Source organism: Taeniopygia guttata, chromosome 3 (genome assembly GCF_048771995.1).
Source record: "Taeniopygia guttata chromosome 3, bTaeGut7.mat, whole genome shotgun sequence".
NCBI lineage: Eukaryota > Metazoa > Chordata > Aves > Passeriformes > Estrildidae > Taeniopygia > Taeniopygia guttata.
The window spans coordinates 107271475-107299309 of NC_133027.1; the positions used below are offsets into that span (position 1 = coordinate 107271475).

General features: G+C 43.0%; 1 protein-coding gene across 2 annotated transcripts; it reads left to right on the top strand.

The window, feature by feature from the left end:
* MIA3 (MIA SH3 domain ER export factor 3) lies at positions 1-27591 on the top strand. 2 transcript variants are annotated; one of them, XM_030269167.4, is made up of 29 exons: positions 1-270; positions 974-1107; positions 6332-6418; positions 8020-10963; positions 11855-12136; positions 13746-13807; positions 14934-15065; positions 16306-16327; positions 18284-18372; positions 18528-18605; positions 18702-18812; positions 19625-19696; positions 19903-20007; positions 20834-20956; positions 21060-21177; positions 21781-21836; positions 21921-22011; positions 22120-22258; positions 23853-23954; positions 24054-24114; positions 24235-24270; positions 24362-24429; positions 24746-24843; positions 24960-25091; positions 25297-25365; positions 25491-25567; positions 25711-25782; positions 26408-26573; positions 26930-27591. In XM_030269167.4, exons 1-29 carry the CDS (start codon positions 93-95, stop codon positions 27172-27174), a joined length of 5949 nt encoding a protein of 1982 aa, XP_030125027.4. In that variant the 5' UTR covers positions 1-92; the 3' UTR covers positions 27175-27591. The 2 variants fall into 2 exon arrangements, with proteins under 2 accessions (XP_030125027.4, XP_030125028.4); XM_030269168.4 differs by lacking the exon at positions 25711-25782 and having other exon boundaries at positions 2-270.
* Positions 27592-27835: the final 244 nt, after the last annotated feature.

The window sequence follows — 27835 nt, forward strand, 5'->3', positions numbered from 1 at the left end:
CTCCCCCGCCACATCGCCCTCCCGCCGGCGCTGCTGACGTGTCTGCTCCCTCCTTCCCGGCCCGGCTCCCTCCCTCCGCGGCGCTCGCCGACATGGCCGCAGCCGCGCCGCCGGAGCCCCGGCTGCTGCTCGCCCTGCCGCTGCTGCTGCTGCTGCTGCTGCTGCCGCCGCCGCCGGGCCCGCGCTGCGCCGCCGCCGCCGCTACCGCCGGGCCCGGCCTGGGCCGCCGCTTCGCCGAGCGCAAGCGCTGCGCCGACCTCGAGTGCAGCAGTGAGTGGGGGCGGCGGGCACGGCCCCGGCGAGGGAGCTGTGGGCAAAGATGCCTCCCGGAGGCTCTTCCCTAAGCCCCCTCCTTCCGCCGGCTCTGTCACGGAAATTGGGGAGAATCGAGGAAACGGGAACGCGACGCCCACGCGCGCCGTCCCTCTCTGCTCGGCCAAGTTTTCAGATCCCCGCGGCTCCGTGTTTGGTTTCCCCCAAGCCGCCTCCATGCAGAGCTCTCTGTTGATAAACCCGCTCTCTGGGTGTTCTCTGGGATCATTTCAGGACCAGTTCGCTGGGACACAGATGTCATCTTTCTGATTTAACATTAGTAATTAGCTTCACAGCTCACCCCTGAAGTGTAGTTCTCCAGAGCTTTGTCAAACCCTTGTCTTGACTAGAATGCTTGCTTTACTTTTTTAGCTAAAACTTGCCTTTTTATTATTTTTTTTTATTTAGTTATAACTTGGCTTGTTTTTTTTTGTTAATCATAGCTAAAAATTTTTAGTTATACTTTCAATTTAGCTATATTTTTATTAATTTATTAATTTCTTAGTTATACTTTCAATTTGCCTTGTTATCTCTTGACCCAATCTGGAAAATAGCAAAACGATGCATGCGAGGAGGTCTTGTTTACTGCCAGTTAGCAAAAGACACTTTTCATGTAAATTATTTTTAAAGTCATACTCTTCTCCGTGTTTTCTTCGGACAGTGTTAATGTGCCGAGGGAAGGCCATGCGGGATTTTAAAGGTCCGGATTGTCGCTTTGTAAATTTTAAGAAGGGAGAAGCGGTGTATGTATATTATAAACTAATAGGAGAATCCACTGAGCTTTGGGCTGGAAGCGTAAGTACTGTAAAGCATTTCTTGTTTGCTCTTCTTGGTAATCTGTTTTCATTCCTTTTGCCTTGTGAGAGAATGCTTGGAGTTTTGAACATAGCTAAATAACACAGTGAATGCTGCTTTGTCATGAGGCTGCTGGGAAGTGGGATGAGGTTTGATCAAACCTCAGTGCTGTGAAAAATGGGCAACACTAATGTGTCTAAAAACTGCTAGAAAACTGCCTTGGTCTTGAGAAACTCCTATTGCAGCACTGTCTGTGGTGGTGGCCACAGGACCACCTGGAAGCTAAGCCTTCCTTCCCATTTAGAGAGGCTTAAGCCTGTGCTTGTGTTTTCCCATGACGTGGTCTCATCCTGCACTCTGTAATCCTGCTAAAGATCACTGCATGTGCATGTTTTAATTGTGCTTCTCATCCTAATATTCATCTGCCTTCTTCCCCTTTTTATCTAAGTTGCATGCAGAGTTGGAGGAAAAATAAGCAATAAAACTAGAAAGGATTAAGGTAAATTTGATTTCTAAAAGGTCTGTCTCTCTCAGCTGTGCTGTACCAGCTTGCAGAGTAGTGGCCTTGTCTGAGTCAGCATCCTTGGACAATCTGAGAGGCTTCTGCTAATGGGGAAGAAACATCCCCATACTTGCAATTACTTTGTAGAAAGCTCCTCTGGGCTTTCATAAGCACCTTATTTGCCTGACAGAGGCAGAACTGAGGATACCATGGAGAAAGAGCAGATTTTGTGGGCTTCCCTTGAAAATGTTGGCAATCCAAAGTTTGCTTAGACCTAGTCCCTGTTGCTTCCTCCTCATGTTTCCGCTACATCCTTTTTAGTGTCCAAATTGTTTACTTCAGCCTCCTTTCTTACTCTGGTTTTCTACAAAGGATAAACAATGTTGACAGTGGTCTAGGGTGCTTGAAATCACACCTGGGTGTTGACTGTGGCACCTGTGGTTTAGTGAAAATCAGGGTGTATCACTTTCTGTAACCACTTTAGGCTGGGCGTGGACAGCCAAGCTCTCAGTGGGAGCTGAATCCAATTAGAACGATACAGAATAAGTAGAAACACTGCAGCACGTGGTTAAAGAAGAGTTAATAATTCTATCATGCTGGTAATTCCCTTCTGACATGTACTGTACCATAAATAATCCGGGTAATTAGTTGGTACAGGTTTCCAGGGCTGCCAGTTCTCGAGATCCAGAGTAGCAGCGTGGGGCCAATTTTACATCTTCTAACAAGGTATAATGTAGGCTGCAAGATCAGACAGCAGGTTAAGGTAATTGCTGAGTTAATATTCAGTTTAATTATTCACTGATAGGCAGCTCATGCAACAGTTAGGTGTGTCTCCAAGTTTAAAGGATGTTTGCTTTGAGTTTAAAGTAAAAGCTGCAGTTGGCAGGTTGGAAAGGATTGCCAAGCTCCATTTTATTTGTTGTCATTTTTCAACTGTGTTCCACGATTTTCAGTGCTCCTTTTAGGGCAGTGCTGTCTGACTGATTCCTTTTGATTGGTGGCTATAACCTTTATTTCTTTTATCCCTCTTGGATTGACTGCTGCTGCATTAGTCATAACATTGCAAGAACCAGCATGGAAGCACTGCAGTGGGGTCAGAGTTGCCTGCCTTTGCATTTTGAGTAGGGTACAGGCACGGCTGCCCCTGGCCCTGACTCACAGGTAGCACTGGGGTCTCTCCTGTTTAGTGACTTCTTGTGTCAGATTTGGCTGGGCAGCCTGATTTCCCATGCCAGCTTTGGCAGGGCAGCTTGATTTATGCAGGCCAGCCGTGCCTGCTGTGTGAAGTCTTGGAGACGGGGAAGCTGCTGCCTGCTAATTAAAACCAGGCTACCCAGTGAGGTCTGCCATCAAAAGAATTCCAATGGAAGGCATGCTACCTTCTGCCATGGCCCTTTTGGAATCTTATTGCGTGACTTCATGTGCGCTTTGTGTGCATTATTTGATCTCATCCATGTACCCTACTGTCTTTTTCCATTCCCCAAAGTTTTTTTTGGGAGAGGATTTATTAGGGCAGAATAGAAGCTATGAAAGGGCTAACTGGAGTTCTGATTGTCAGGTGTGAGCAGAGGTCAGGGGAATGTGTGTATGAGAAGCTTCAATTAATGCAACCTGGGGCTTATTTCAGACAAGTTATAAATACAGATTCTAATTCCAAAATCAATTTGAAGGAGCCATGAGAAACACAATAGTATTTCTGACCTGAAGGAAGATGATCTGATAAGAAAAGGAGCCTTTCACCAAGGCTGAAAAATCTATAGCAGTTGGGACTAGGCTTTATTTGCCTTTGCTTTTCTAATTCGCTCCACCCTTTTCAAGCCATTGTTGATTTTTTTTCCCTGTGCCAGCACACGTTGTATTTTGACAAAATAACTCCTTTATTTTGTGATGCCAGTCTTGAATACGAAAATGCTAACAGAGCACACACTATGTTCACTGGCTATTTTGCATGTGAAAAAATTCTGGAAGCCAGCTGTAATATATATTCTGTACATTATACAGCCTGTAGTTTTTAGGCAGAGCTCTCTAAACCTCAGTAGCAAAGCAAAGCCAAATGCTTGGAAAATACTCTATGACCCTTATTTAATAGTCATTTTATGTTATGAATTTCATTAATACATCAGTTGAAGGAAAATGCTTGATTTTTTTTCCCCCAAAGCCAAAAGGTAGAGCATATCAGGTGCTCTCGTTGTCCTCTGCACAGTGTCCTGCTGTAAATCAGTCTCCTCTTCAGCATCAATCTTGTGTTGCTTACACCATCAAGTCATATAGACTCCTGTGCATTTTTTCTGCACTCTGCCCTCATTTTAGCAGGGTCCAAAACTCCAGAAGTACTTCAGATCATTCCAAGTAAAACCTGCCGCTTTTTCACAAACATTTTGTGAAAGACACTTTAAGATTGTTATTTTATCTTATGGCAAAGTGATGAACTTAATACCTTTAATTCAAGGTTTAGAAAACCATTTCTGGCCTCATATTACAAGAAATGCACTAGACTGCAGATTGTGGCTTCTTTGTGCTGTTTTTTTTTTGTTCCATTTTTGTTTGTTTGTTTTCAAACCTTGTACATAGGTTAGTAGAGTGGATAAAATTAAGTAACTTCTAACAAGAAGACAGTATTTCTGGAGGCCCCAGAGGGTCAGGGCAATAATCTTTTCTTAACACTGCCAATGCTCAGGAGGTGCAAACCAGCTCTTCTTTGCTCTGTGTTCTGAAGTTTTAGCTATCTGTGATGCCTGTGCTTTAAGGATGTGGGCTTTAAGATGAAAAAGATTTGAACATTATCCCCAGCTGTCTGTTTTCTGATAGATGATGTGAGGGTGTGTTTTTGGTCAGTGAATCTGCAGTACCTGCCTGTGACACGTGGGCACCAGGGGGGCCAGATGCTGTACGCACAGCCACGTGTTTTGTCCATGCACAACTTTTTTAGCTGGGAAGAGAGTGGATGTTTCTCCCTTATACATTTGGCATTGATAGTGCCTTTCCTCTGTCATGTCTGTAGAGAATGAATGTTTCCTTTATTTGCACAATGAGGCATTTTTTTCCCCCTTACAAGAGAGGACTTGTAAGGAGAGAAGCAGATGAAATTTTGGGCAGGCAGATCCCATATGGCTTATAAACCACAGAAGTGGCAAACTGGGTCACTGCAGAGGACTTGTATGGTCAGCAGCTTGCATTGCAATAAAGGAGTTTCAAATTGTGATGCCTGATTATAGTGACTGTCACACAGATTAGTCTGTAAGGAGGCTTTGATGCTCTAACTTTTGTTTTCAGAAAGATCATTAAAAACTGGAGTTGAAGTTTAGAGAGAGAAATAAGCCAATTTACAATTAAACTCTATGCAAAGACAAGCTTTTGATATAACTTGTCTAAATGAATTTCCCATTCCTGTTGATAGTTCCCAATAATAAACATGCATACATGATCTGTTTTCAGTATGAGAGCAATATGTGTTTACAAAAGGTGGGGAGGGAACAGTTTGGGGTTTCTTAATGCATGTGTAACTAACTTCAGAGGTATCAACTATGGAAGGTAAGATCTGAATGAGAAATAGTTTAAAAAGAAGTCCTGTAATGTATCAGTGCTTACTTTGCTTGCATATCAAAAAAACACCTCCAAAAATTATTATACATATTATTTACTAGATGGTAATTTATTCTTTGGTTTTTTAATACTAAAATCTTCAAGCAAGGTTAACCTGTTTCAGTGCTATCAGTGTAACAATATATCTGTGTATAACTAATACCCCATGCCTATTTTCTTTTTTAGTTTGAACTTTATCTGAGTGTTCTCCCCACACAAACTCTTCAAGAAAATTGGCAATTTTCATCTTTCTCCTGCAACAACTGATTGAGGAAATTACCAACTTTATTGATTTTTTCCCCAGATATTTTAGTTGTCTAGGAATTTTGTACCTTTCTAGGTGTTTCCACCAGACTCTAATTACCTCAATTATCTAATCAGTGTAGTGACTGCATGCTACTAATATTGGCTTCTTGACAGCTGTTGTCAGAACTCTCAAGTGTGAGCATTACTCTGTATAGATCATATCTGGTGAGTGATAAGAGAGATTCTTGTCTTCCACTGTTTGCCTTGCCTTAGCACATTGAAAATCACCATTCTGTGACTGAGTTTTGCTTGTGTCAGGCACTGAAGAGAAGCAATGCATTCGCAGAGGAAGGGGGGAATACTTTCCACACAGGTGGAAAATGATTCATTCTGCATTTTAAAATGATGCAATTTTGCATTTCCCTACAATCTGCTTTAAATATTATTTCCATATGTTACAAGGTGAGCGTATTTTGGGCTATAATATTGTGTGTGGATCTAAATCTTATTAGACAAGGATCCTCTTCTGCTTGCTGCTTGGGAAAATCCTTGAGGTGTGTGTGGTACCTCTGGTGCCTCCACAATAGCAGTTAAAGCAATTGAGCCAGAAGGCCTGGCCTTTATTCCCAACTCTCCTAATAATTTGTTATAAGTCAGCCTTTAAAATGTGACCAGTAAAACTTAAACAGCTTCACAAGCCTGTTGTGAAATGTAAAACCTCAGTGAAAATTCTGGTGTAAACAAAGCATCATTGGTCTTCTTTTATTCACTATGTTAAACTTCATTTAGAATACTTGAGTCAGTTCAACATATTTGCTACTGTTGTCTGCAATTTTTGACAAAGTCATGTCATTTCTAAACCTTCTTTACTGTTTTTTGTTTGTGTTTTCGCAGGTTGGAAGTGATTTTGGATATTTTCCAAAGGATTTACTTGAAATAAATCATAACTATTCCAATGAGGAGCTAGAATTACCAACAGATGTAAGTCTTACTTGTTCTGTTTTTTCTTCAGTTGGGGTTTTACTATTTCTTACCTCGTCATTTAGTAAAATTCCCAAGGAAGAAACTGGGAATACTAGTGATTTTTAGTAACTTTTTGTTAGTATGCAGCTACATACTTGCAGAGGTGCACATGAGTATGTACAGGGGTGGAATGTTTGTGCAGCTCTGTATGTGGATGGGTATGAAAGCATCAGCCCAAAATGTGGGCATTGACCTTTCTTTTCTCAAATGATATGGTTTTCTTCTAAAGAAATCTGTTTGGATTGAACTCTGTACATCCTGCTAGCTGGCTTGTGCATAGGCCTTCTGGTGTGTAATCAAAATGGCTTCTTTTCCCAAATTTTCCAAGTTTAAAGTACTGTCAGAAACAAACAAAACTGGGTACACTCAGCCCTTTGATTCTAGAGTTGGTCCTGCAGCCCTTTCACACATGGCTGGCTTTCATGCACTAATAGCAGCAACTCCAGAGTTGAGTCAGTAAAGCCTTTTTGAGGCTGTAGCTTTAGGCATGCTTGCAGCACAGAAAGCTGAGCGAATCCTGGGCTGCATCCAAGGCACCGTGGCCAGCAGGGCAAGAGAGGGGATTCTGTCCCTCTGCTCTGCCCTGCTGAGACCCCACCTACACCTACCCCATCCAGCTCTGGGGGCCCAGCACAGGAAGGACATGGACCTGTTGGAATAAGTCCAGAGGAGGACTCCAAGGTGATTCAAAGGATGGAGCACCTTTCCTACGAGGAAAGGCTGAGAGATGTGGGATTGTTTAGCCTGGAAAAGAGAAGGCTCCAGAGGGACCTAATTTCAGCCTTCCAGTACCTGAAGGGAGCTTACAAGAAAGATGGAGAGGGACTTTATGTATGAGCATGTAGTGACAGGACAAGGGGGAATGTCTTCAAACTGAAAGAGAGCAGGTTTAGATTAGATATCAGGAAGAAATTCTTTGGGAGTACTGAAATAAGTTGTCCAGAGAAGCTGTGGATGCCCCATCCCTGGAAGTGTTCAAGGGCAGGATGGATGGGGCTCTGAGCAGCCTGGTCTAGTGGAAGGTGTCCCTGTCCATGGCAGGGGGTTGGACCTTGATGACCTTTAAACCTCTTTCAACCCAAGGCCATTCTATGGTTCTATGAAATTGTGTCTTGCACTGCTTCTATTTATTTTTCAGAAACTGCGTGACAGGGAGCTCCTGCTTGGAGGACTTGGTCCTTTAAGGGGACACCAGTTAACAGAGGTTGTGACACACAAGCTCAGCAACATTTGTTTTCTTCTGTTCGCTGGCATTCAGCAATAGACTTGTTCTTCATTCAGTACATATGGTGATGAGTGCAGTGTAATACTGTCACTTCCATTGCTGTCTTACACTTTGTTCCTGCAAAACCTCTTCATTTAGGTTTTTTATGAGTCCTTGAGAAAAACCTCCACTGATTTCAAAGAGAGTTTTGGTTAAGGACTCAAGGGGTTAATTCTATGTGATTAATATAATTTACTTTGCTGCTGCATCTCTCTTTAAGTAGGCAAATTATTTTGGTTTCATCACTGCTATAAAGAAAATAATATTTTTGACTGCATGTTGTTTTTCGTTTCAGGAAACAGACTTTGTTTGCTTTGATGGAGGAAGGGATGACTTTGATAATTATAATGTGGATGAACTTCTGAAGTCATTGCAAGAGACAACAGCAAATGAAGGGGAAACTGTATTGAGTGATCCAGGGACAAAACCTGCTGAAGGAATTGAGAAGGACAACAGGCAGATAGAGGAACAGACTGATAGAGGAAAGTCCCTTGGTGCTTTGGAGACAGACAATCTTGAGCAAAGCGCTGAAAAAGAAAAGGAAAACCTTGTCTTGACAGACAAAGTTGACAATTCTCTTACAGAAGGAACTGAAAATACTGGGGGAGACTCCAGTGTCAATAGTCACAAAGAAAACTCTCAGGGAGATCAAATTGCACATGAGCACTTGAAAGGAATGCTACATGGAAAATTAAAAGGGCTAGAAAGTGAAAATACCAAAAACACTAGTATTCCTCAGGGCGAAACCAGCCAACTTGACCAAGAGAATGAAGTCAATGCCTATACACTTTTAAACAGAGAGCTCTCTGTGGACTTAAAAACAAAATTTGGCTCAACTGCTGATGCTGTTGTATCAGATGATGAAGTGACTCGCCTTGTTACGTCACTGGAAGATGATTTAAATGAAGATTTGAGCATTAATCCTCACAATGAGGAGGAGGAGGAGACAGAGTTTCCAGATCAGTCTGCAGAAATCCCTTTGCTGTCTTTTACGGCAGAGGATGAAATTGCATCCCCTCTGGATTTAGAAGATGATGGAAACTATGACGTGGAGCCACAAAATCATGAACCTGATGAAGATGCAAAAGGTGCTACAAAGCTAAATAACCAAAGAGACAATGGGGAAGAACACGATTCAGATGCATTAATTCTTAAGGATGCCTTCAGTAAGAGCAGGAAGTTGGGTGACAGTGTAGGTGTAGACAGGTCTGAATCTAAACAAACAAAAGAGAAACAGGAGGAGGTGGTGCTAATTAATAAAAGAAAAGCACCAGCAACAACTCAGCCTGAGGATCTCTCCAAAGAACCCATTGGAAAGGAACCTGTGGGTACAGATGATCTGGGTGCAAAAGAAAAAGCCAACAAATCTGAACAGTTGGAAGAGCAGCTCCCTGATGGAACAGAGTTGCATTCTGCAGCACTGAAAGGTACAGCTGTGCCTGATCCTCATGCTTTGCCTAGTCCAGGCAGTGCTCTGGAGTCCAAATCATTTCTTAAAAACAAGGAAGATGCTTCAGAACCATCTGATGATGATATCAACAAAAGTCCTGAAAGAGTTCCACTTGCTCCAACAGAGAAAAGCGAGAAACAGTTTGAGGATGATACCTTGGAGGAGTCCTTGGAAAGTGATTTAAAGCACAAAAGACCATGGGAAAAAACAATGGAGAAGAGAGAAGCTGAGGACAATCCTCCAGCTGATGATCCAGCCAAACCAGCAGAAAAAGTAAAAAATGCATCTCAAGATGACCTAGGAGATATTGACCTCTTGAGACAGAAAGTGGAGCATGGAATGCCTGCTGTGGAAAAAGAACTTATCAACCATGAAGAAGATTTAAAACAAGCAGGGAAAATTGATCACGAAAGTAAAAATCCTGCCTCTTCTAACAAACAACTGGAAATAAAAAAGAGAAACCTGGAAGAAACCCCTCCAGGGGAAGGAGACCCAGGCTATAGTGGAGCTGTTGAGCAACCTAGGCCATGGGAAAATGAGACTGAGTATTCAGAGGCAGATGTAAATGAAAAACTTTCAAGAAATCCTGGCAAGATGCCAGTGTTTAAAGAAAGCACTGAGAAAAGTTCCCCTGAAGAAAAATCAAAAAGCACCATGCAGAACACTAATACAGATAATATTACTTGGCAAGGAACTGCTCATCCTGAGGATGCAGGATCAGATGGAAATCTTGGCAAAGATTTGGCTGAAGAAACAACACAAAGAGCAGAATTGCAATCTGAAGAGCCAGATGCTGAAGATGACCCTGACCTCAAACAGGCCGATGATGAGCTACTGGAAGATGAGAATGCAGCAAGTGCAAAACTGTCACAAGCAGGGGCTGCAAATGCCCAGGGTGATACACTAGGTGAAAATACAAATCCTGAATTAGATGGACTAAGTGAAGCTGTTTCAGAAACCCCAAATCCTACTTACAAAACAGGAGAGGAAACAAACTTATTCTCTAAGGAGGATAAAACAATCAGCATGCAAAATGCAAGCGAGACTGGGAACAAAGAAGTTGACGTATCATTGAGAAAAGATGCTAAACTGGATGAGATGCAGCATATCACGGAAGCTGATGAGGAGTCTTCTGAACCTGAAGACCCATCAGCTGTGGAAGAACATAATTTCCTTCTTCACACTGAAGACAGCAACGACTTTGACCAAAGGAAAGATCATCTCCCAGAGGGCATTTCACAGAAAGACTCAAAAGAGGTGCAAAATTTAGAGCAAACAAAAAATGACCACCAGCAATCTGCACATGTCCCCAGCCCTGCAGACAGCTCAGAAGCCACCAGTGACACGGTAACAGACTTCAGTGAGTCTGTGAAGCGTCTCTCAATAATGAGAGAGTTCCTGGATGAGAAGCGCGTGGCGCGCCTACAGAAGTACCTTGGGCTCCAACATGTGGTTAGGGTTGAAGCCATGTTCTACGACATGAAGGTGGAGATGGAGCTCGCTTGGAAGGCGAGCCAGAATAATGAAGATATGGAGAAAGCTCTGGATGAGATACTGGAGTTTTCAGAATCGAGCATTATGGATGTTGTAGGAAAAGTTCTGGATTCCAGGGTGGCAGAAAATAAGGAGGAGGTAGTGAAGGAGATGGATTTGTATGATGAGGAGAGTGCACTGATGGATGATATTCAAGAGTTAATATATTCATTAAGAAGTAAATATTCGTCTGCTGGTGAGAGTGTCCCACTTGCTTCTCCTCCAGAACAGGAAGATGACCAGCTGCACATTCAAGGTAGGATGTTAAACCAGTTAATAAATAGATGAAATGGAAGTAAAACCCTGTCCTGAGCGATACTAACACAGAGAATCTTTAAGAAGAGGGTGAGTGAGTAGAATTGAAAGAGGTCTTGTGCAATAACCTGGGATTTTGCTTATTTTTAATGCATGTTTTTAGCATTGTGATGAGAATGGCTCAGGGACAAATCCTAAGGGAAGATACTGAATTCAGCACAGTTGTTGTTATGGAACAAGTTCTGTGTAAGATAAGTGAGATCTCTTCATGGATATGGTCATAAGGACCCACTCAGGACAAGTCTGTACCTCCTTAAGAACCAGGGATTCACATATGCTAACCTCCAGAATTTTGCTGAGGGTTTTTTTTTCCTGAACTAATTATGACCTGATTGTGAGAGATCTGATGAGTAATGCAAAGTCCAAGTACTAAATCCAGGCACCTAAAGTCTCAGATGTCCTTATAATCATATTTTTGCCCACATTCATAAAAGAGTGCGTAAGTAGCTATACCGAACAAACACATCTTTTGATTGGGCAAGAGCCAGAAGTAGAGTCTTTTGCAAACTTGCTGGGTTTTCTATTAGTGTGCAAGTGGTTAAGATACACTTTTAGCCAAGCTCCTCTTACATTAGTACATGTTAAGTATGTGATTTCTGATAAGGTCACAAATGGTGCAGTGTTTCACTGCAAGGTCAGTGGTTGATATCTTGCATGAATTTCATACAGACATTTAATTAGATGTTACTGAAAGTTGATTCAGAATACACTGGAAGCAATACACAAGCTGAAATATTTAAAAAGTGTCAAGAAAGCTTAGTTACATGCAGCATTTCACGGAAGGAATACCCATTAGTTCAGTGCTTAATTCATATCTCCTTGTCTGTCACAGATGGTGCAAAAGAGGTTGAATATGACAGTGTTTCCACCAGAAAACCGAATACCATTGACAAGGGCAATCAGGAATTTCAGCAGCTCATTGAAGATAAGAGGCCAGAGCAGCCTATGGAGGAGGAGGAGGAGGAGAGGGCTGTCAGTGTTCCACCTGAGGCCAACTTCTCAGATAATGGAGAAGCTGAAGGAGGGTATGATAGTGAAAGAGGATCACTCCTGGAAGATACTTCCTTTGAGTCAGTTGATTCAGGAGAGAGTATGAGCAAACATATTGCTGAAGGTAACCATTTGGAATTGACTTATTTTGTTCTTTTGCTCTTGAAGACATGCATGGTTTAATGTATTTTTAGGCAAATAACAGGAGTTTTCACTGATACTTTCATTTTTTGTTGCTGTAATCCTCATGGCTTCCTCTGATTGGTGACACTCCCTCTAGTGGCAGTACTGAATTGCTAATTTAGCACCGCAGTTTTTCTACTATGGTTTTGCAATGTGGGAAAAAGGAAAGTGCTCTTGTGAGTGTCAGAGTTAGAGCTCTGTGGACTGTGTCTCAGGATGACTGGCTTGTGGACCTTGTAGAGGAGAAAGAGCAGAAATCCCTGGAAGCACACCATCAGCTGAGGTTTCTGCCTCTTTGCAGGGATTAACAGCCTAAAGGTCACTTTCTATAGACAGGACTGCGCATAGAATCGTGTGCCCTCTCTTCTTGCTCTTTTTTAGCCCATGTCTCTGAGCCATATTACTTTCCAGGAAAGGTGGTGTGTAGCTTCACCCTCAGGCAGCTCAGTTATTTCTCTCTGTGTTGGAGTAGGAGAAATGTTTGGCTCCCTCTGGCTGAGGTCTTATCCCCCTGGAGCTAGTAGTGCTGTCTCATCGTTATGCCAAGGAGGGATCCTGTTACTGTTATCTTTCCTGGCTCTGTTTTGGCATGAAACAATATTTGACTGTGTACTCAGTGTTACTCTCAGCTTTGCTGTTCTGCCTTCATTTCTGATTATGCTTAATGATTCTCTCTCCACTGAGCATTTAGGAAAAATTCAGGCACATCTTTGTTAGCTTTTGTACATTGCTGAGGTGCTGTACCATCTCCAGGGCCAAGTGCTTTTGAGCAGCTTCTAAGATCTGAAGGAAACTCTAGGTTGAATGCCAAGAAAACAAAGGAATTTTAAATGGCTAGTGCATAACTTGCTGGTTAAACAGTCAGATATTCAGCTGTAAATTTTTTCCTTAAATATGGTTTAATGATGCTTGGCAGGAATTCTTAGGAGGGCTGGTAGAAGTGTTGGGCAGTAACAAGGTGGATGATGGTAGAATGGCTGGTCACAGTTGCTGCTCTAAGGTGTGACTACAGGCTGGGCTGTGGAATCTGCTGGCCTGGAGAAAGAGGAGAGGGGCAGTATTCAGGCCAGGGCAGAGCTGGAGATGATTTAAAGCTTTTGCTGTACTCATGGAGTGCTGACAGAGCTCAGGAGTGTTTGACGTGCTGTCATTCTTGGGGGCATCCTGTGCAGGGCCAGGAGTTTGACTTGACAGTCCCAACTTAGAACATTCTGTGGTTCTGTGGTCACTGCTGGGAGCTAATCGGAAGGATTCGCGGTTAGGAACTGAGGGGAGTGAGTGCTGCTCTGCTTCACGGCTGGAGGAGCTGGGTGTGCTCTGTGTGAGGCAGGCTTGGCACAGCCGCGTCCCGTCCCGCGGCACCGCTCCTAACGCGGAGTGTTAGGAGTATCAACGCCCTTCCCAAGGCTTTCCTGCCTTGCTGCCTCTTTCCGCGGCGCCCCGGGGCCGTCCTGCAGCGGGGCGGTCCCGGTGTGCGGCCGTGAGGCGGTCCCGGTGTGCGGCCGTGAGGCGGCGCCGTGAGGTGACGCCGCTCCCGTCTCGCCCCGCAGGTGCCGGTGCTGGCGCCGCCTGGCGGGGGGCGCTGGGCGCGGCGCGGGAGCTGCTGCGGCGGGTGAGTGGCGGCGGCGCGCGGCGCGTGACGCGGGCGGGGAGGGCGCGAGGGGCGGCGCGCGGCGGGCGGGCCCTGAGGGAGGAGGGAAGGAGGGAGGGAAGGAAGCGGGAGGCAGGGCTGACGTGTGCCTGGCGCTGCCGGGCCGCCATGGATCCCGCGGGCGGCAGCGGGTGGCCGGTGGAGGAGCCCTCGGGGCGGCGGAGGCTGTTGCAGGTGAGGGCAGGGAAAGAGCGGCGGGCGGACGGGCGGTGAGGAGCGGCGGAGGGGTTGTTTCGGCGGTGACACACCTCCCCCGAGCGGGGCTGCTCCCTGAGGGGCTCACCCCGCCGTGGGGGCGGCTGGCGTTCCGCTCCCCCGGCCCGGAATGCGGGATGATCCCGCGGGAGTGGAGGCGGCCGCTGGCGTCGGGAATCGCTGCCGGCCTTCCCGGATGGCGGGGAGAGCTCGCCCCCCGGCCGGGCTCTGCAGGGGCAGGGTGCGCCTTCCTCCCTGTCCCCCCTGCTGCCGCCGGTGGAGAAGGTAGGAAGAGGGAGAAAGCAGGAGGAGATTAAGGGAGAAGGCAGCTGCTCCCGTGTGGGCTCGCACAGTTTGTTCCCTGAGCAATGCCATGTCACTATCAGCCCCTTAACCTGTATCGAGGATTCGCACCTTCCCCAGGTGCTCTCTGACCTCCAGGTAGAGGAGGAGACTCATGGCATGTGACCCTCTGACAGCAGGGAGAAGATCTGTGCTATTTGCACTGGATTGGTACAGACATCCAGATGTAAAACTGTTTGGGTTTTTTTTTCCTATAGTTTTCCATCCTTATAGCTTTATTTAGAAACAGCTCAAATAACTACCAGTGCAATGTAATGCAAATTGTGCACATCAGTGTGTACTCATTTTGGTAACAGACTGCCACTGTCAGGTGTCCTCCTGGCACTCCAGAGTTTTGCACTGAAATATGAGCACCAGGCTGCTCTGTGGTTTTCTTCATTTTCGGTTTTCAGTTTGCAGAAAAATTGCGAGAAGCCTCCAGATGGTTCTCTGGTTTTATGGGGGGAATAAAGGCACCTGTCAGACTGCTTGTTTTACCCCAGTATTTAATGGAAACACACTCATAGCTGTCACTGCTGTCGGTTTGCAGTTGGTCGCCACGCTGCCTGAGGAAATGCGTCCTGGGCCTGATTTCCATGGACTTCCATGGGAGCCTGTTATTATAACTGCCTTAGTGGGAATTGTCACACTTGCTGTATTTTTCTGGAGAACCTGCCTTTCAGTGAGTATACTTCATGCTTGCAAGCCTGCTGATGTTTCACTAACTGAATGGTCCTTTGTATGGTTAAACTGTTTCAGCATTACTGGAGTCAAAGCAATATGTAGTCTTTTGTGTTGTTACTTTTCCTGTTTAGAGCATTAATGGGACCTAAATGCTGGGCTGAATAGCTAAAGTAAGTTGCAGTGCCAAGAAGCATTTTCTATAAGCTGCTAATTGAAGATTGCTTAGTAAGAGGTAATTTCAAAAGCAACATAGAGGAGCATGATGTAAATAAAGAAGGCTGAGGAAAGGGTCAGCATATCTTTGAAATGAGAAGCCTTCCATGTGCTTGAACCTGTTGCTGGCTATATCCAAAACAAACAGTTAGTCTTCCCCACTTCATGTTGTCCAGCTGCTTGCAGGTACTGCTTTTAGAAACCTAAAAACATTATATTAATTCTCCTTGGAAAGCCTCTTCCATTTGTCCTCGTTCCTACATGGATAATTTTTTTGTGCAACAAAACATCTAGCACCAGTTCTCAACTACAGCAGTGCTTTTCCTTGGGAACTGAGAGATGAGACTCAAATAGGTAAATTTTTTTTAGAGCTGTCCAGTTTTGTTATGATATGCTCTAATAGTTTGTGGAATACTTGATATTTGCCTGACAAAAGTAAACTAAAACTACATCTTTTCTGTAAGAATATTGATAGTTTTTTTCCCTTGCTTAGTTTTGGTGTTGAGTACACTGGGTCAATTTCAATTTCAAAAAACAGAGTTAATAGAACCGCATAAAAAAGCTTCTGAAAGTGGACTTTTATGGTGTTAATTTTGAAACAAGCACCTGTCACATTAATATATTGCTTTAGAGGGCACACAGCTGGGATGCAAGTTTTTTTTGGGTTTTTTTTGTGTTTGTAAGGGACTTTTTTTGTGTTTGCAAGTTTGTAGCTGTGGTTTGATACAAAATGGCTTCATTTTCTGTGCAAATTGGCTGTGGGTAGTTACCGGTGTCCCTTTAGTGAGCGAGTAAACAGAAGTTTACTAAGGCTCTTGGGCAGGGCTTTAGCCTGGGAGCTTTTATTAGAAAACAGCTTAAGCTCATTTGTAGTGTTACTCAACACTCCTTGGCAGTGATAGACGTGTTTTCCATATGCCTCTGTAATCTGCATGGAAGTTGTCACTTTTTTCATAGGGAATATTAATAACGTTTTTAATTTGCCACTTTTTATGGCTAATATTTTTGTTTGTTCTCTTCTGTAGGTAAAGAGTAGAATGTATCAAGGTAAGTTTCTCTCTACTTTTCAGTGTAGTTGATGCTTAGGCATTAGTTCTGAATATTTGTACTGTTTCAAAGGACCAAGTATCCATCTTCACTCCCTTTCAAGGAGAGTGCTCAGTCCAAGGTTAGCAGTGTAAGCTTGGCCAGTAGATGATACTTAGTTGAATCTGAGGGTTTAAATTTTGCCTTTGATAATGCTTTGATCAGGAGAAGCAATGCAGGTTGCACCTGTAAAATAAAAGGCAGGGAAAAGCTCCACTTTGCTTAACATAAATGTGAACCACTGGTTCATGGGACAGAGTTTGTTTTGGTTTTCTGACCAGCAGTGGGTCTGCCTTTGCTTGCTGTTTCTCTCGGAAAGCAGGAGCTGGTTCCTTTTGTTTTTGGATTGAGGGGAGCCTGAAACTGGCTGCTGTGCAGTTGCAGAGACATTCTTAAATGTAGATCTAAATATGCAGGCATTTTACATGAGCTTTTCTCTGGCTTCAGGTTTATAAAATTTAAGTGCACTGAATGGAAAAAAATTCAAAGTAGAGTGATTGCTGGAATTCATAATTGAATAAAAAATGCGAATATGGCAGAGTTGTCTTCATAGGAGCTTTCTCTTCCTCTCTCACATTTTACTTACCAGTCATTCATCTCTAGTTTCACTGTGGTTGTACTGCAGTTTCATTCTACACAGTTAACACAGAATTAATGAGCTGGAAAAAGCCCATCTTAGAGCTCTGAGGTGACTTCTGTAGTGCAGGAAGAGTATTGGTGGTGCAGAAATTACTTAGCAGCCTTCCCTAAAAAATCGAGGAATGTGGATTTAATTCCACCACCCAAATACTCTTCTCTTTGATGCTGAATAGAAACTACTGAAGATCAGAACAAATAGATAGTCTTCAAGCATGATACAGGCCACATTGTTATTAAAATCTTTATCCAAAATAGAGGAATATTAATAGTGACAAAAATGCTTTAAAATACAGATTACATTTGGAGTCCCAAGGATAAAAGTCTGTTACCCTCTCTTAATGACAGTAGTGAAATTGGGAGGCCAAGCTAATGCATGTATTACTGCTTCCCTTAAACTGCTGAGAGCTATCTTGAACCTTGGCAGCCACTTGCTGTCTCTCTTTTCCCAGAGTGGGAAGAAAGGCCTGGAATTCAGTGTCCCAGGAGCCCTCATGTGGGAGGGAAAGGAGGAGTAGCAGTTGTCTTTGGACTCTGTGGGATGCAGTTGGAACAACCAGTGCTCCTTGTTGTGCTGCAGAGCTTCCTGTGGGGCAAATGGTGCTTGGGGCAGTCAGATCCAAACCAAGGCGGCTTAAGACTTGAAAAATAGCAACAATTGGGTGGTTTTTAAATAACTTGCAATAAAATAATTGAAGTATGTTAATGTTTTTCATTGAATCCTAAGGGATGGTTGGTGGCTTATTTAGAGTGAGAAGCAAATGTATGCCTGAAGGCTGCTGCTTGGTCAGAGCTCTTTCGAGGTGTAAGCAGAGCAGCTTAGGTGCTGTCTCCCAGCTGAGTGTCTCTGTTCCCAGGAGATCTTTCAGAGCTTTCATCCTATTACCTTTGCTGATGAAACATTCAGCTTGAATAGAGCAGAAAGGTGGTTGTTAGGGAAGGTGTGGCATCTCCCTGAGTCTCTGAGACTGCTCTGAGGTCCTCACTGTCAACTCTTTCTGTAACATACCTCAGGTGTGTGTAGCCAGCACCTCACTCTGCTCTGGGTTCTGGGAGCAGCTTCTGGGAAGTGAATGCAGGAGCTTTGTCAGCTTTACTGTCTTGTTTTCAATCCTTAGCTCAGGTGAAAGCTGGAGATGCAGAAAGGGCTGACTGCCAAGGAATTAACACTCTCCTGATTTATGCTTTAGTTATTACCTGAAAACATTCCTTGAAGTGATAGCTGATTTTTTTCCTCAGTATATGAAGTACAGTTACTGTAAGTTTTCTTTTTCTTCCTAGTGACTGAAAAACAACTTGCTGAAAAGATTAAAAACCTTCTGCAAGAAAAAACAGAAATCTTAGAAAAGTTGTCAGAATATGATCAAAAGGTATTGCTCTAAGTTGTCCTTTGTTTCTTAATTTTCTGTTATTGCTTTAATTACACAGTCAATGCAACATCTAATATATTTTTATTTTCTATTTGTACTGCATATTATGTTGTTATATAATTTCCTCAGTTCTGTGTGGTTGTTTCTGTGTTTAGATAAAGGAAGCAAAGGAATCTGTGAAAGTGACCCAAGAACAAAAAGACATTCTCTCAGATGAAACTGCAGGGCTTAAGGTAAAAGAAAGTTAACTGTATCTGTACTGAAAGCAGAAATACAAATAAAAATATTTTGCTTTAGGTTGGTCTTTTACACCTTTTTTTTTTTTGAAGGACACTGTCAAAGAATTGGAAGAAGCAAATCAGCAGCTAGATAATAAAGTGAAAAATCTGCACACCATGCTTGAAACAGAGAGAAAAAAGAATGAGAAGAAACAGAAAAAGGTTAGAACAATTACATTTGTGTCTTACATGGTCATTAGCTTGATATGCCTTAAAAGCTGGTCATGACCTGATGGGGTAGATAGAGGTAGAACAAACAAGGTGAGCCACCTCAAAAAGAGAGATTAAATGAAATTTTAGGTTCAGGAAATTTATCCCAAGATCAAAGGATTAGTCTTTTGATGTATTCTGTTTGGTTTTTTTGGGGGGGTTTTATAGTGTTTGGGTTTTTTTTTAAGCTCTTGATGGACTTGTGTGGTAATGTGCTTTCACACACAAAACAGCTGCATTCAAATCATGGGCCAGTCTAATACTTCCTAGCTGGAGCCAGGAAGTTCCTTGGCAATATAAACTGAAGGCTTCAGGTTGGGAAGAGACATTTTATTGTACTCAGAGCAGCATTTAGTTCTACAGTATGTGTGAACTGCCCCTCCTTCTTGTTGTCCAGAGATACTTGTTTTCTCTTTCTAAAGGCTGATTTTCTATCAACAAGCTCTTTGGCCTTGTTTTGGTCAAAGGTTGCTGTTAATGATAGCAGTTCCTCTCTTGTGGACTGCACAGGTGTACAGGGAACTTCCTGGCCACAGACAGGTGGAGTCAGGGGTAGAAGATTATTCAGATATTGCTGAGTGTTTCTATTCCTTACCTTTTTGATAAGGTACTGCTATGTTGCTGCCAGCAAATGGATGCTTGAAATAGAATTTTGTTCGTGTTTTGACTTTGCTTTTATGCTTCCAGAGGACACAGGTTAAATAATTACTTGGGCTGAGGTTTGTGCCAGGATAACAATAAGTCACTGCTCGTCTTTTTCTTAGCTGTCTGAAACCCAGAAGTCCTTGGAGAAGCTTCAGGAAACTATCACTATGCATTCTGCAGAGCTTTCAGAGGTAAAGAATTATTTACACCCCCTCAACAGTCACAAGTTTTTGTACCAGAAAAATTCTTCTTAATGTGATAGAAGATGCTGGCTTGGCAGGTTGCAGGTTGTTTGTGCATATGTATTTTTTTATTTTCTATTTAGCCAGTTTTTTTGTAGCTGTTGCTCTACTATAGTTTGACTTTGTCTTCTTGTTCCTTTTTGTTTCCTGTGTAGGTGCAGATAGCCCTTAATGAAGCTAAACTGAGTGAAGAAAAGGTGAAATCTGAGCTTCATCATGTGCAAGAAGAGAATGCTAGACTGAAAAAGAGCAAGGAGCAGGTAAATTATGCCCAGGGCAGGCAACCTTGTCTTTCAAACAAAATATCTGGCCTTTATTCCTAGTTTTTTGGTTTTTTTTGGTTTTTTTTGAGTGTAGCTTCAGCATGTCTCTGTTTTCTTAACGTGGCAGAATTCCACGTTTTCTATTACCATGATGAAATTCAAATGCTTTGTGCCTGCTTGCACAGGCTGTTTGTGCAGCTGATCCACATCTCTGGTGTAAAGGCTTTGCCAGTTCCCCTGATGCTGCTTTTGTCAGCAAAATCACAGGAAGTCTGTGCTAAGGTGGTAGTCAAGGCAGGATGGAGAGATTGCCACTTGAGATCGGGACTCAGGAGGTAATGGTGAAGAATTGCCAGAAACTATTTCAGAAAGCAAAGATAATGGAGAGGAGTTTTAGCCCTGGAATGTCAGGACAGTTATTTTCCAAATAATTGTAAATATCTGTTTTATTTCTTCATATGTGAAGTATGTGGCCTTTTAAGGAATGTGTTTTGAGTACTTCTGGACTACAGTTAATTTCCTCATATTTTGAGGTGTGTGAGCAGTTTGATGTTGGGATGTTAGCTGAGTAAATGTCAGATTTGTAAACCACCTAATAATAAACTGCAGAAAAATTCCCAGCATCCAGTTCTGCCAGTCGAACAGCAATGGGCCTGATAACTGAGGTTTACCCTTTATCTGTGATAAAGGGTAAACCCATGGTTTTCAGTTATCACCAGAGTGATCAGTTATCACCAGAGCTGGTAGTAAAATAGATTTTAATTACATACACCGTGCACTAAAAGTACAGCAAGTAATTGTCTTACCTTGGTGCTTCATACAGCTGCTAAAAGAAGCTGAAGGTTGGAGTGAGAGGCATTCTGAGCTCCGTGAGCAGATTCAACTGTATCAGAAATCTCAGAAGGACATAGAAGAGACACTTGCCTACAAAGAAAATGAAATTGAAGTAGGTTCTCTATAACCAGCTTGCATTCAATATTATACATCATAAAATACTCTGTCATACTTCACAAAATGCAGGGCAATTGAGCCTTTGATTTCTTTACTAGGTTTTAACCAATTGCATTATGCAGCTGAAGCAGCTGGACATGGATTCAGAGGCCAAGAAGGATGACAGAGGGCATGAGTGGAGCCCAGAAGATGATCTGGCCAATGGAGAGTTGCCAGGTATGGTTATCCCACCTGAGGGTCATGTGGTGGTCATATAGAGCTGCCAGCTTGAATCCTCAAACACAAAATATCCCTAACTGAAGGGAGGAACTGGCTACAAGGTCAATAATTGCTTTTAGATTACCTTTTAGGTAATCCATGAGTGTAGTGACACAGTTGTAAAGACTGTGTATAAAGGTTAGTAATTAAGAGCATTCCTAAAGCTGAGAGCCTTGGCTTTGTTGTTCTGGTACATTTATTTTTTATATGAATTTTTAATGAGCTTTCTGCTTGCCTCTAGATAAATAACTAATTTAGGTAATCACATTTTTTAAATCTGAAAGACCAAAATAGATGTTTTCAAAGCTATTCAGGCAGTTTGTCATTTGTGATGTTGCACGTGTATTTGCTGCATCTCTGGTTTTGAAATCCTTTTTTGTTCATTTTTTCTACTTAAAGAATATGTGGGCTGGAAATTCCCACTTATTGATTTTTTGGGGTTTTTTTTTTGACCATGTAAAGATGTTGGGATTAAAGTGTAGGGAGCGTTACTTTTAATAGTTGTCCACGACTTGTTCATGATTAAAAAGCAGGGAAAACAAAGATATTTTCCTCTTTTAGATATTGAGAGTGAGAAGATGAGGACTCAGATTAAGCAGATGATGGATGTCTCCAGGGTATGTTGCACACACAAGTATCTAATTAATGCAGTCACATTACTGCTATGCCTATGATCATAAACTCTCTGCTCCTTTTTTCAGGTTAAAACAATGTTATCCATAGTTGAAGAAGACAGAAATCTTCTGCAATCCAAACTGAATGATGAAGTAACAGCAAGACATGAGCTGGAAGGTAGGTTTAGCAAAATAACTGCTTGGATGAAGTGCTGTTGATGGCTTAAAAAGAAACAGAGCGTGTAAGTGGCCATCATGGTTCTTACTGCAACTGCTTCTCCAACAGAGAAGATAAAAATGTTGGAACACGATTCCTCTTCGCTGCAATCAGCCAAAACTCAACTGGAAAATGAATGCAAAACTCTTCAGCAGAAAGTGGAGATACTTGGTGAACTGTACCAGCAGAAGGAGATGGCACTCCAGAAGTAAGCCTTTCCTTACTCTGTGTCTTGTATCATGGGCACTGTCCAAATGCTTTTCGCTCAGAAGGATCAAAGAACTTGGAAGTTGTGGCTGGAATGAGTGCTGGCTACTCTTTCAATACAGCTGTAGCTGGTATCCTTTCTTTACTTTTGCTACCATTCCAGAGACTCTAAAAAGATTGTCGCTGTGCACACACCATATTGCCTTCCACTTTTGAACTTCTGGAGAGGGTGGGTGGGTGGCTTGGTCTGCAAATTCTGTGGTTGCTCTGTTACATCATGCAGGAGTGTCAAGGAGAACATAGGGGCCATTAAGATTTCATTTTGTTACTCTGACTTCTGTTCAGTGAGTCTAATTCTCATAATGTAGAAACTTCAGTATTTCAGCCTGTGAGCTTCTTGCATTCTCAAAGGGCTAAATGAAGGCTGAATTGGTGAGGGCAGCTGCTAGGAATGAATTGCCAGTGCTGAGGATCTGCTCTGTATGTCTTCATTTCTCATTAATTTATTTACTTACTGAAATGTCTGTAATACCATCTCAGTTTTGTGGGGAAAATTTTGAGAATAGGATTTGAGGAGATTCTCAGCTAAATTCTGTAGAAAAGCTGAAATTATGATGGAGAAGCAGTTGAAATTCATATGGTTTGTGTGTTGGTTTGGGGGAAGCACGGGGTGGGAAATGAGGCTGTAGTGAAATTGTCTGACCTTGTGACTTCCATGAATCCTTGTGCAATAAACGTAGAATGGAGAGGTGGAGGATAAACCATCCTTCAGAGAAAACTTCATCTTGACCTCTCTGAAGAATTTCTGTTCCTTCCAAAACATACAGGAGATTATACTGCCTGTTAGCACTTCTTGATTAGAATTAAGAATTTAGTGCAATTTTTTTTTCTGGAAAACTGCTTTGACTTTTAGCCAAGGAAATGGATTACGTTGAACTGGCTATTAGCAATAGTTGCTATTAGTTAAATGGTTCCAGTTTTGTGGGATAGCTCCTGTAACTTAGGAACACACTATAGACCTCTTAAATACTTCCAGAAAAATATCAAAAATCAAAAGAAAAATGAACCATGAGGTTATAAAAAGACTGTGGAAATTCTTTGTGCAGTGAATTGGTATGGAGGCTACTTGGAGAAAGCTTCCCACTTGGTTAATAACTATTGAATGTGTTTGTCACCTGGGCCCTAAATTTGCCCCTTCTCACCACACATCCGTTTCTTCATTTCCTGTGGTTGGTGGATTTCCTTGTTTGTACCTTTGTAAATCTGGATTGCAATCTGTGGCATTCCTAGGAAAACTACAGGATCTGAAGGGATGAACTGTGTGCAGTTGATAGATTCTGGCAGATCTTCAGAAGCTGACAAAACTTTCTAGTCAACTCTGTAATTTTAAGGTTTTATACACAAAGGTATAAAGGTCTGCTGGTTTCAAGAGACAGGATTTCTGTCTCTAAAAAATATCTTCTTTTGTCTCTGTGATCTTACATATTATTGTAGATTTTGATATTGCTGTCGTTGGCAGGGGAATACCTTGATTTTGAGTTGTAATAGCTGTAGAATGCTGGACTATGTGGTGCATTTTTTTTTTCCCTATGCAGAAAACTAACCCAGGAGGAGTATGAGCGTCAGGAGAAGGAGCAGAAATTGTGTGCTGCAGATGAAAAAGCCGTGCTGGCCATCGAGGAAGTGAAAGTTTACAAGTAATATGAATTTCTGAAGATTATAATTTTTCTTTTATTTCACCTACTGAGGAAAATTTATTAAAACATCTCTCCTTCCCCCTTTTTCCTTTTGTACAGGCAAAGGATCCAAGATATGGAAGAAGAATTGCAAAAAACAGAGCGATCTTACAAAAACCAGGTAAACTTCTTGCTTGCTGGTTATTGTGTCATCTTTTTCTGCATCATTCCAGTGCTCTGTGGTGAGTTATTGGAAATACTGGTAGTTGGATAAAAACTAAATGGCTTCTTTACTTCTCAGATCGCAGCTCATGAGAAAAAGGCACATGACAACTGGGTAAGAATGTTCATCCTTTTCTGATACCAGCAATTTGTATTTGATGTCACATTGGTGCCATTAATGCAGTTGATGAAATTTTCCCTACCAGCTCATTGCCCGCTCAGCAGAGAGAGCTCTGGCTGAAGAGAAAAGAGAAGCAGCCAACCTGAGACAGAAGTAAGTACAGAACAGACCCTCTCTATTGCTCTTTGAACATGCTGGGGGTTGCCTGGAGGAGAAGCAGCTCAGGATGTGCAGTGCATTTTTAAGTTACTAATTTTAACTACTGTTAAACTGTTTTGATGGTTAAAATAACATGTCTTAGTGAAAGCTGTAACATTTTACAATGCAGTTTGCCTTGTTACATTATTATAGATACATCTTGCATGTGTTGTTTGAATAATAATAAGAGATCTTTGTGTTGTTTGAATAATAATAAGAGATCTTTGTGTTGTTTGAATAATAATAAGAGATCTTTATTTTCCAAAATCAGATTAATAGAGGTAAACCAAAAAATCATCATGCTTCAAAGACCAGTCATTGTAAAACCAACTCCAGGCAGACCTGACCGCCAGATCCCACCACGACGAGGTAAATGCTGCTGGTTCTCCCAAAACCTTTGGTCTTGGAGTCAGTGCATCATAAAAACATAGGGCTCTGCTAAATTGTAGAAAAGTAAATTAAGTGGTTTTATTTCTTTGGCACAGGGCCCTTAAGTAGAGATGGCTCTTCTGGCCCATCACCTGTGAGTGGTGGAAATCCATCCCCCACACAGATGATTGATGTCCCTGTCCGGCCCCTCTCTGCTCCTCGAAGGGAAGTTGTGAGGGGTGATTTTGGTAAGCAGTGAAACTCCCCTTTTTTGTCAACTCCCTCTTAGGCTACCAACCCAGGAACACTAAGGTCAGATATTGGTTCTGGGAATGTTGATATTGGTGCCTGCTTTATTAATACACTAATGAGTGGTTGGTAGTTGGTTTTTATTAATAGAAATAGCTCAGGTTTGTGTTATTTAGGGTCTCTGGGGTTCCTGTTTCCCTTAAGGTACAATGGTGGATGGCCCCCCTGCCCCACGAAGGCCTCCAGAGCTACCTGGAAGGATGTCAGTTCCTGGTAAGTTGTGTGGTCTCCTACCAACTGCAACTTGCTTGTTACTCTTTCCCTTCAAAAAGGCAATTTCAAACCCACCTTCCCTACCCTAGGCATGGTAGGACACTTATTCGTGATTCTGTTTTTAGATATCGGGCCTGCTGTGGCATCCCTGATCAGCAGTGAGCCAAGAACCTCCTCCCCTTCCACAGCCATTGATGGAGTGGTGAGTTGAGAACACCCCAGCCTTCAGGAAGCCTTTTTAATACATGGTTCACTGTACTTCCTCCTGCTTCTTTAACTGTATCATGTTCTGTCTTGTCTGTATCCTGTCACTATCCCTATTTGCTGTTCAAAAAAACCCAAAAGCAACCCTCTCCCAAAGAGTCTGAAGCCCCCAGTGTAACTACAGATTCACCTTCCTCCATGGAACCAGCTGCAGTGAGTATTCCAAGGCTGGACATGGTGATGCTGCTTTGATGGAGAGGAGTAACAGGCTTGGTGTTCTGAACTGCTGAATAACAACTGCTCTGTGAAACTAACCAAGGGTTGTTCCTCTGTCTCAAAGGGCTTCTCTAATGATGAGCAGTTGCTCTCTGGTTTTTGTGGGACTGAGGCAATAAAATGTTTCTTGTTAAGGACTGTGGGCAAACACTTTGGAGTGACTACAACAATAATCCTAAGCAGCTGATTTACTTGTGGTGTTTAAGCATAATTCCATGTATAATTCAAAGTTCCAGGTCCTTTACCAAAGGGGTGTCCACCAAGGACACCTCAACAGGGCTTGAACATTTCTTTACTACAGCTTCATCTAAACAAACTTGTCTCTCTAAACACTCACTCCTGGGTAGTGCCAGCAGTGCTCTGGGGGAAGGAATGATGATGGTGCAGTAGCTGTCTCTGTTTTCTGCCTGGTTAATGTGGTTTGGAGTGTGTTGGGATAATTTTTCTTTCTTTCCCCTCCCACTTGTACCTGTCTGCCTCTGCATGAGCAGTTGGGTTGTTCAGCAGTGTCAGTGTTTGTCTGCTGCAGTAACTCATTTCAGTGTAACCTCATCTTGCCCAGGGTAATGCTGGTGCCAAAGGCCCCTCTCCTTTCCCTGGGACACCTCTGATGAGCTCCCCAGTGATGGGGCCTCCGCTGCCACCACCCGTTCGCTATGGACCTCCAGGACCGCCACCTCCTCCTCTGCGGGGACACTTCGGGCCTCGGCCTCTGCCTGGGCCCCCAGGTACGGCTGCAGTGCCCTGTGCTGACACTTCACTTCCTGGGGCCTAACTGCAGGACCCAGATCTGCTTTTCCTAAGCACACATGCTTCATGGGCTTTAGCTGGCTCAGTAAGCTTGGACTGGCGTGGGTTTTTTCAAGCCTCCTTAATATCAAGGTATTTTTCCTTGTTTACTCTAAAATGGAAACCAGCAGCCTAAAGTCCGTAGAATAATTGATGGGCTTTGAAGTCCTGCATGTGACAGTGCTCCACTCCAGAGCTGCTCCAGAAAAATGACAAATTGAGGAACTAATCAGGAGCTTCTCTGTTTAGGTTAAAGCAAGATTTCATTTAACTCTGTGATTTCCTTTCCTTCTAGGTTGTGCTCCTCCCTTGCCACCTCCAGCTGGAAGAGATTTCTTGCCTAGTCCACGTTTGCCTCCTGGTCCACTCCCGCCTCCCCCCGATCCCAGAGGCTACGCACGTGGGCATCCTCCCTTCCGCCCTCTCGGCCCTCCTGGCCCCAGGGATTATCCTCCAGGCCCTCGGCTACCCCCGCAGCCTTCCAGGGACTATGCTCCTCCTCCCAACAGAGACTTGCCTCCGCCAGCACCCAGGGACTGAGGGCAGCTGGCCCCAAGGACTACGCACATCCCCAGAGCAGGATCCGTGCCTGCAGCGCCTGGCCGGGCCCACAGACCCGGCTCCCGTGTGCACAACTCTAGGAAATGGCTCTTGGATTGAAGACATTGGTCTCATTTCAGTATATCTTGGCTTTTGCAGGATTTTTATCCAGTTGCTACAGACATCTTATGTGCATTTATGATCACAAACTCATCCATCCACTTGGGCTGCAAGAACCTTTCTGTGATGGACTTGAACCTACTCTAAAAGTGCAATAGGAAGGAAGTACCTGTGTGGAGAGTTTTAAGTCAATGTAACCTTTGTAACCAGTTGGCGAATGAACTAATTTCGTTAAAAATGTAAATCAAATCATTTCCTGTGGAAATAATTTTTAAAGTAAAATGCTATCCAACCTGCCTTCTCCATCACATCATTGAGCTGCAGTTACTGTAGGCCAGGGGTTTACATGAGGACTCGGAGGTTCTGGGGTTTTTAAAAAAAGATGTCTGGTCAGAGATCAGAAGCACAAGTGACCCTGTATTCAAAGGAAAGTTATAATAAAAAGCAAAATTCCTTTTGCTAAACCCCAAAGGCTTTGTTTCAGTGCCATGTTTTGTTCAGAAAGGATATTGGTTCAGTAATGTGACAGAGAATGCTGCAG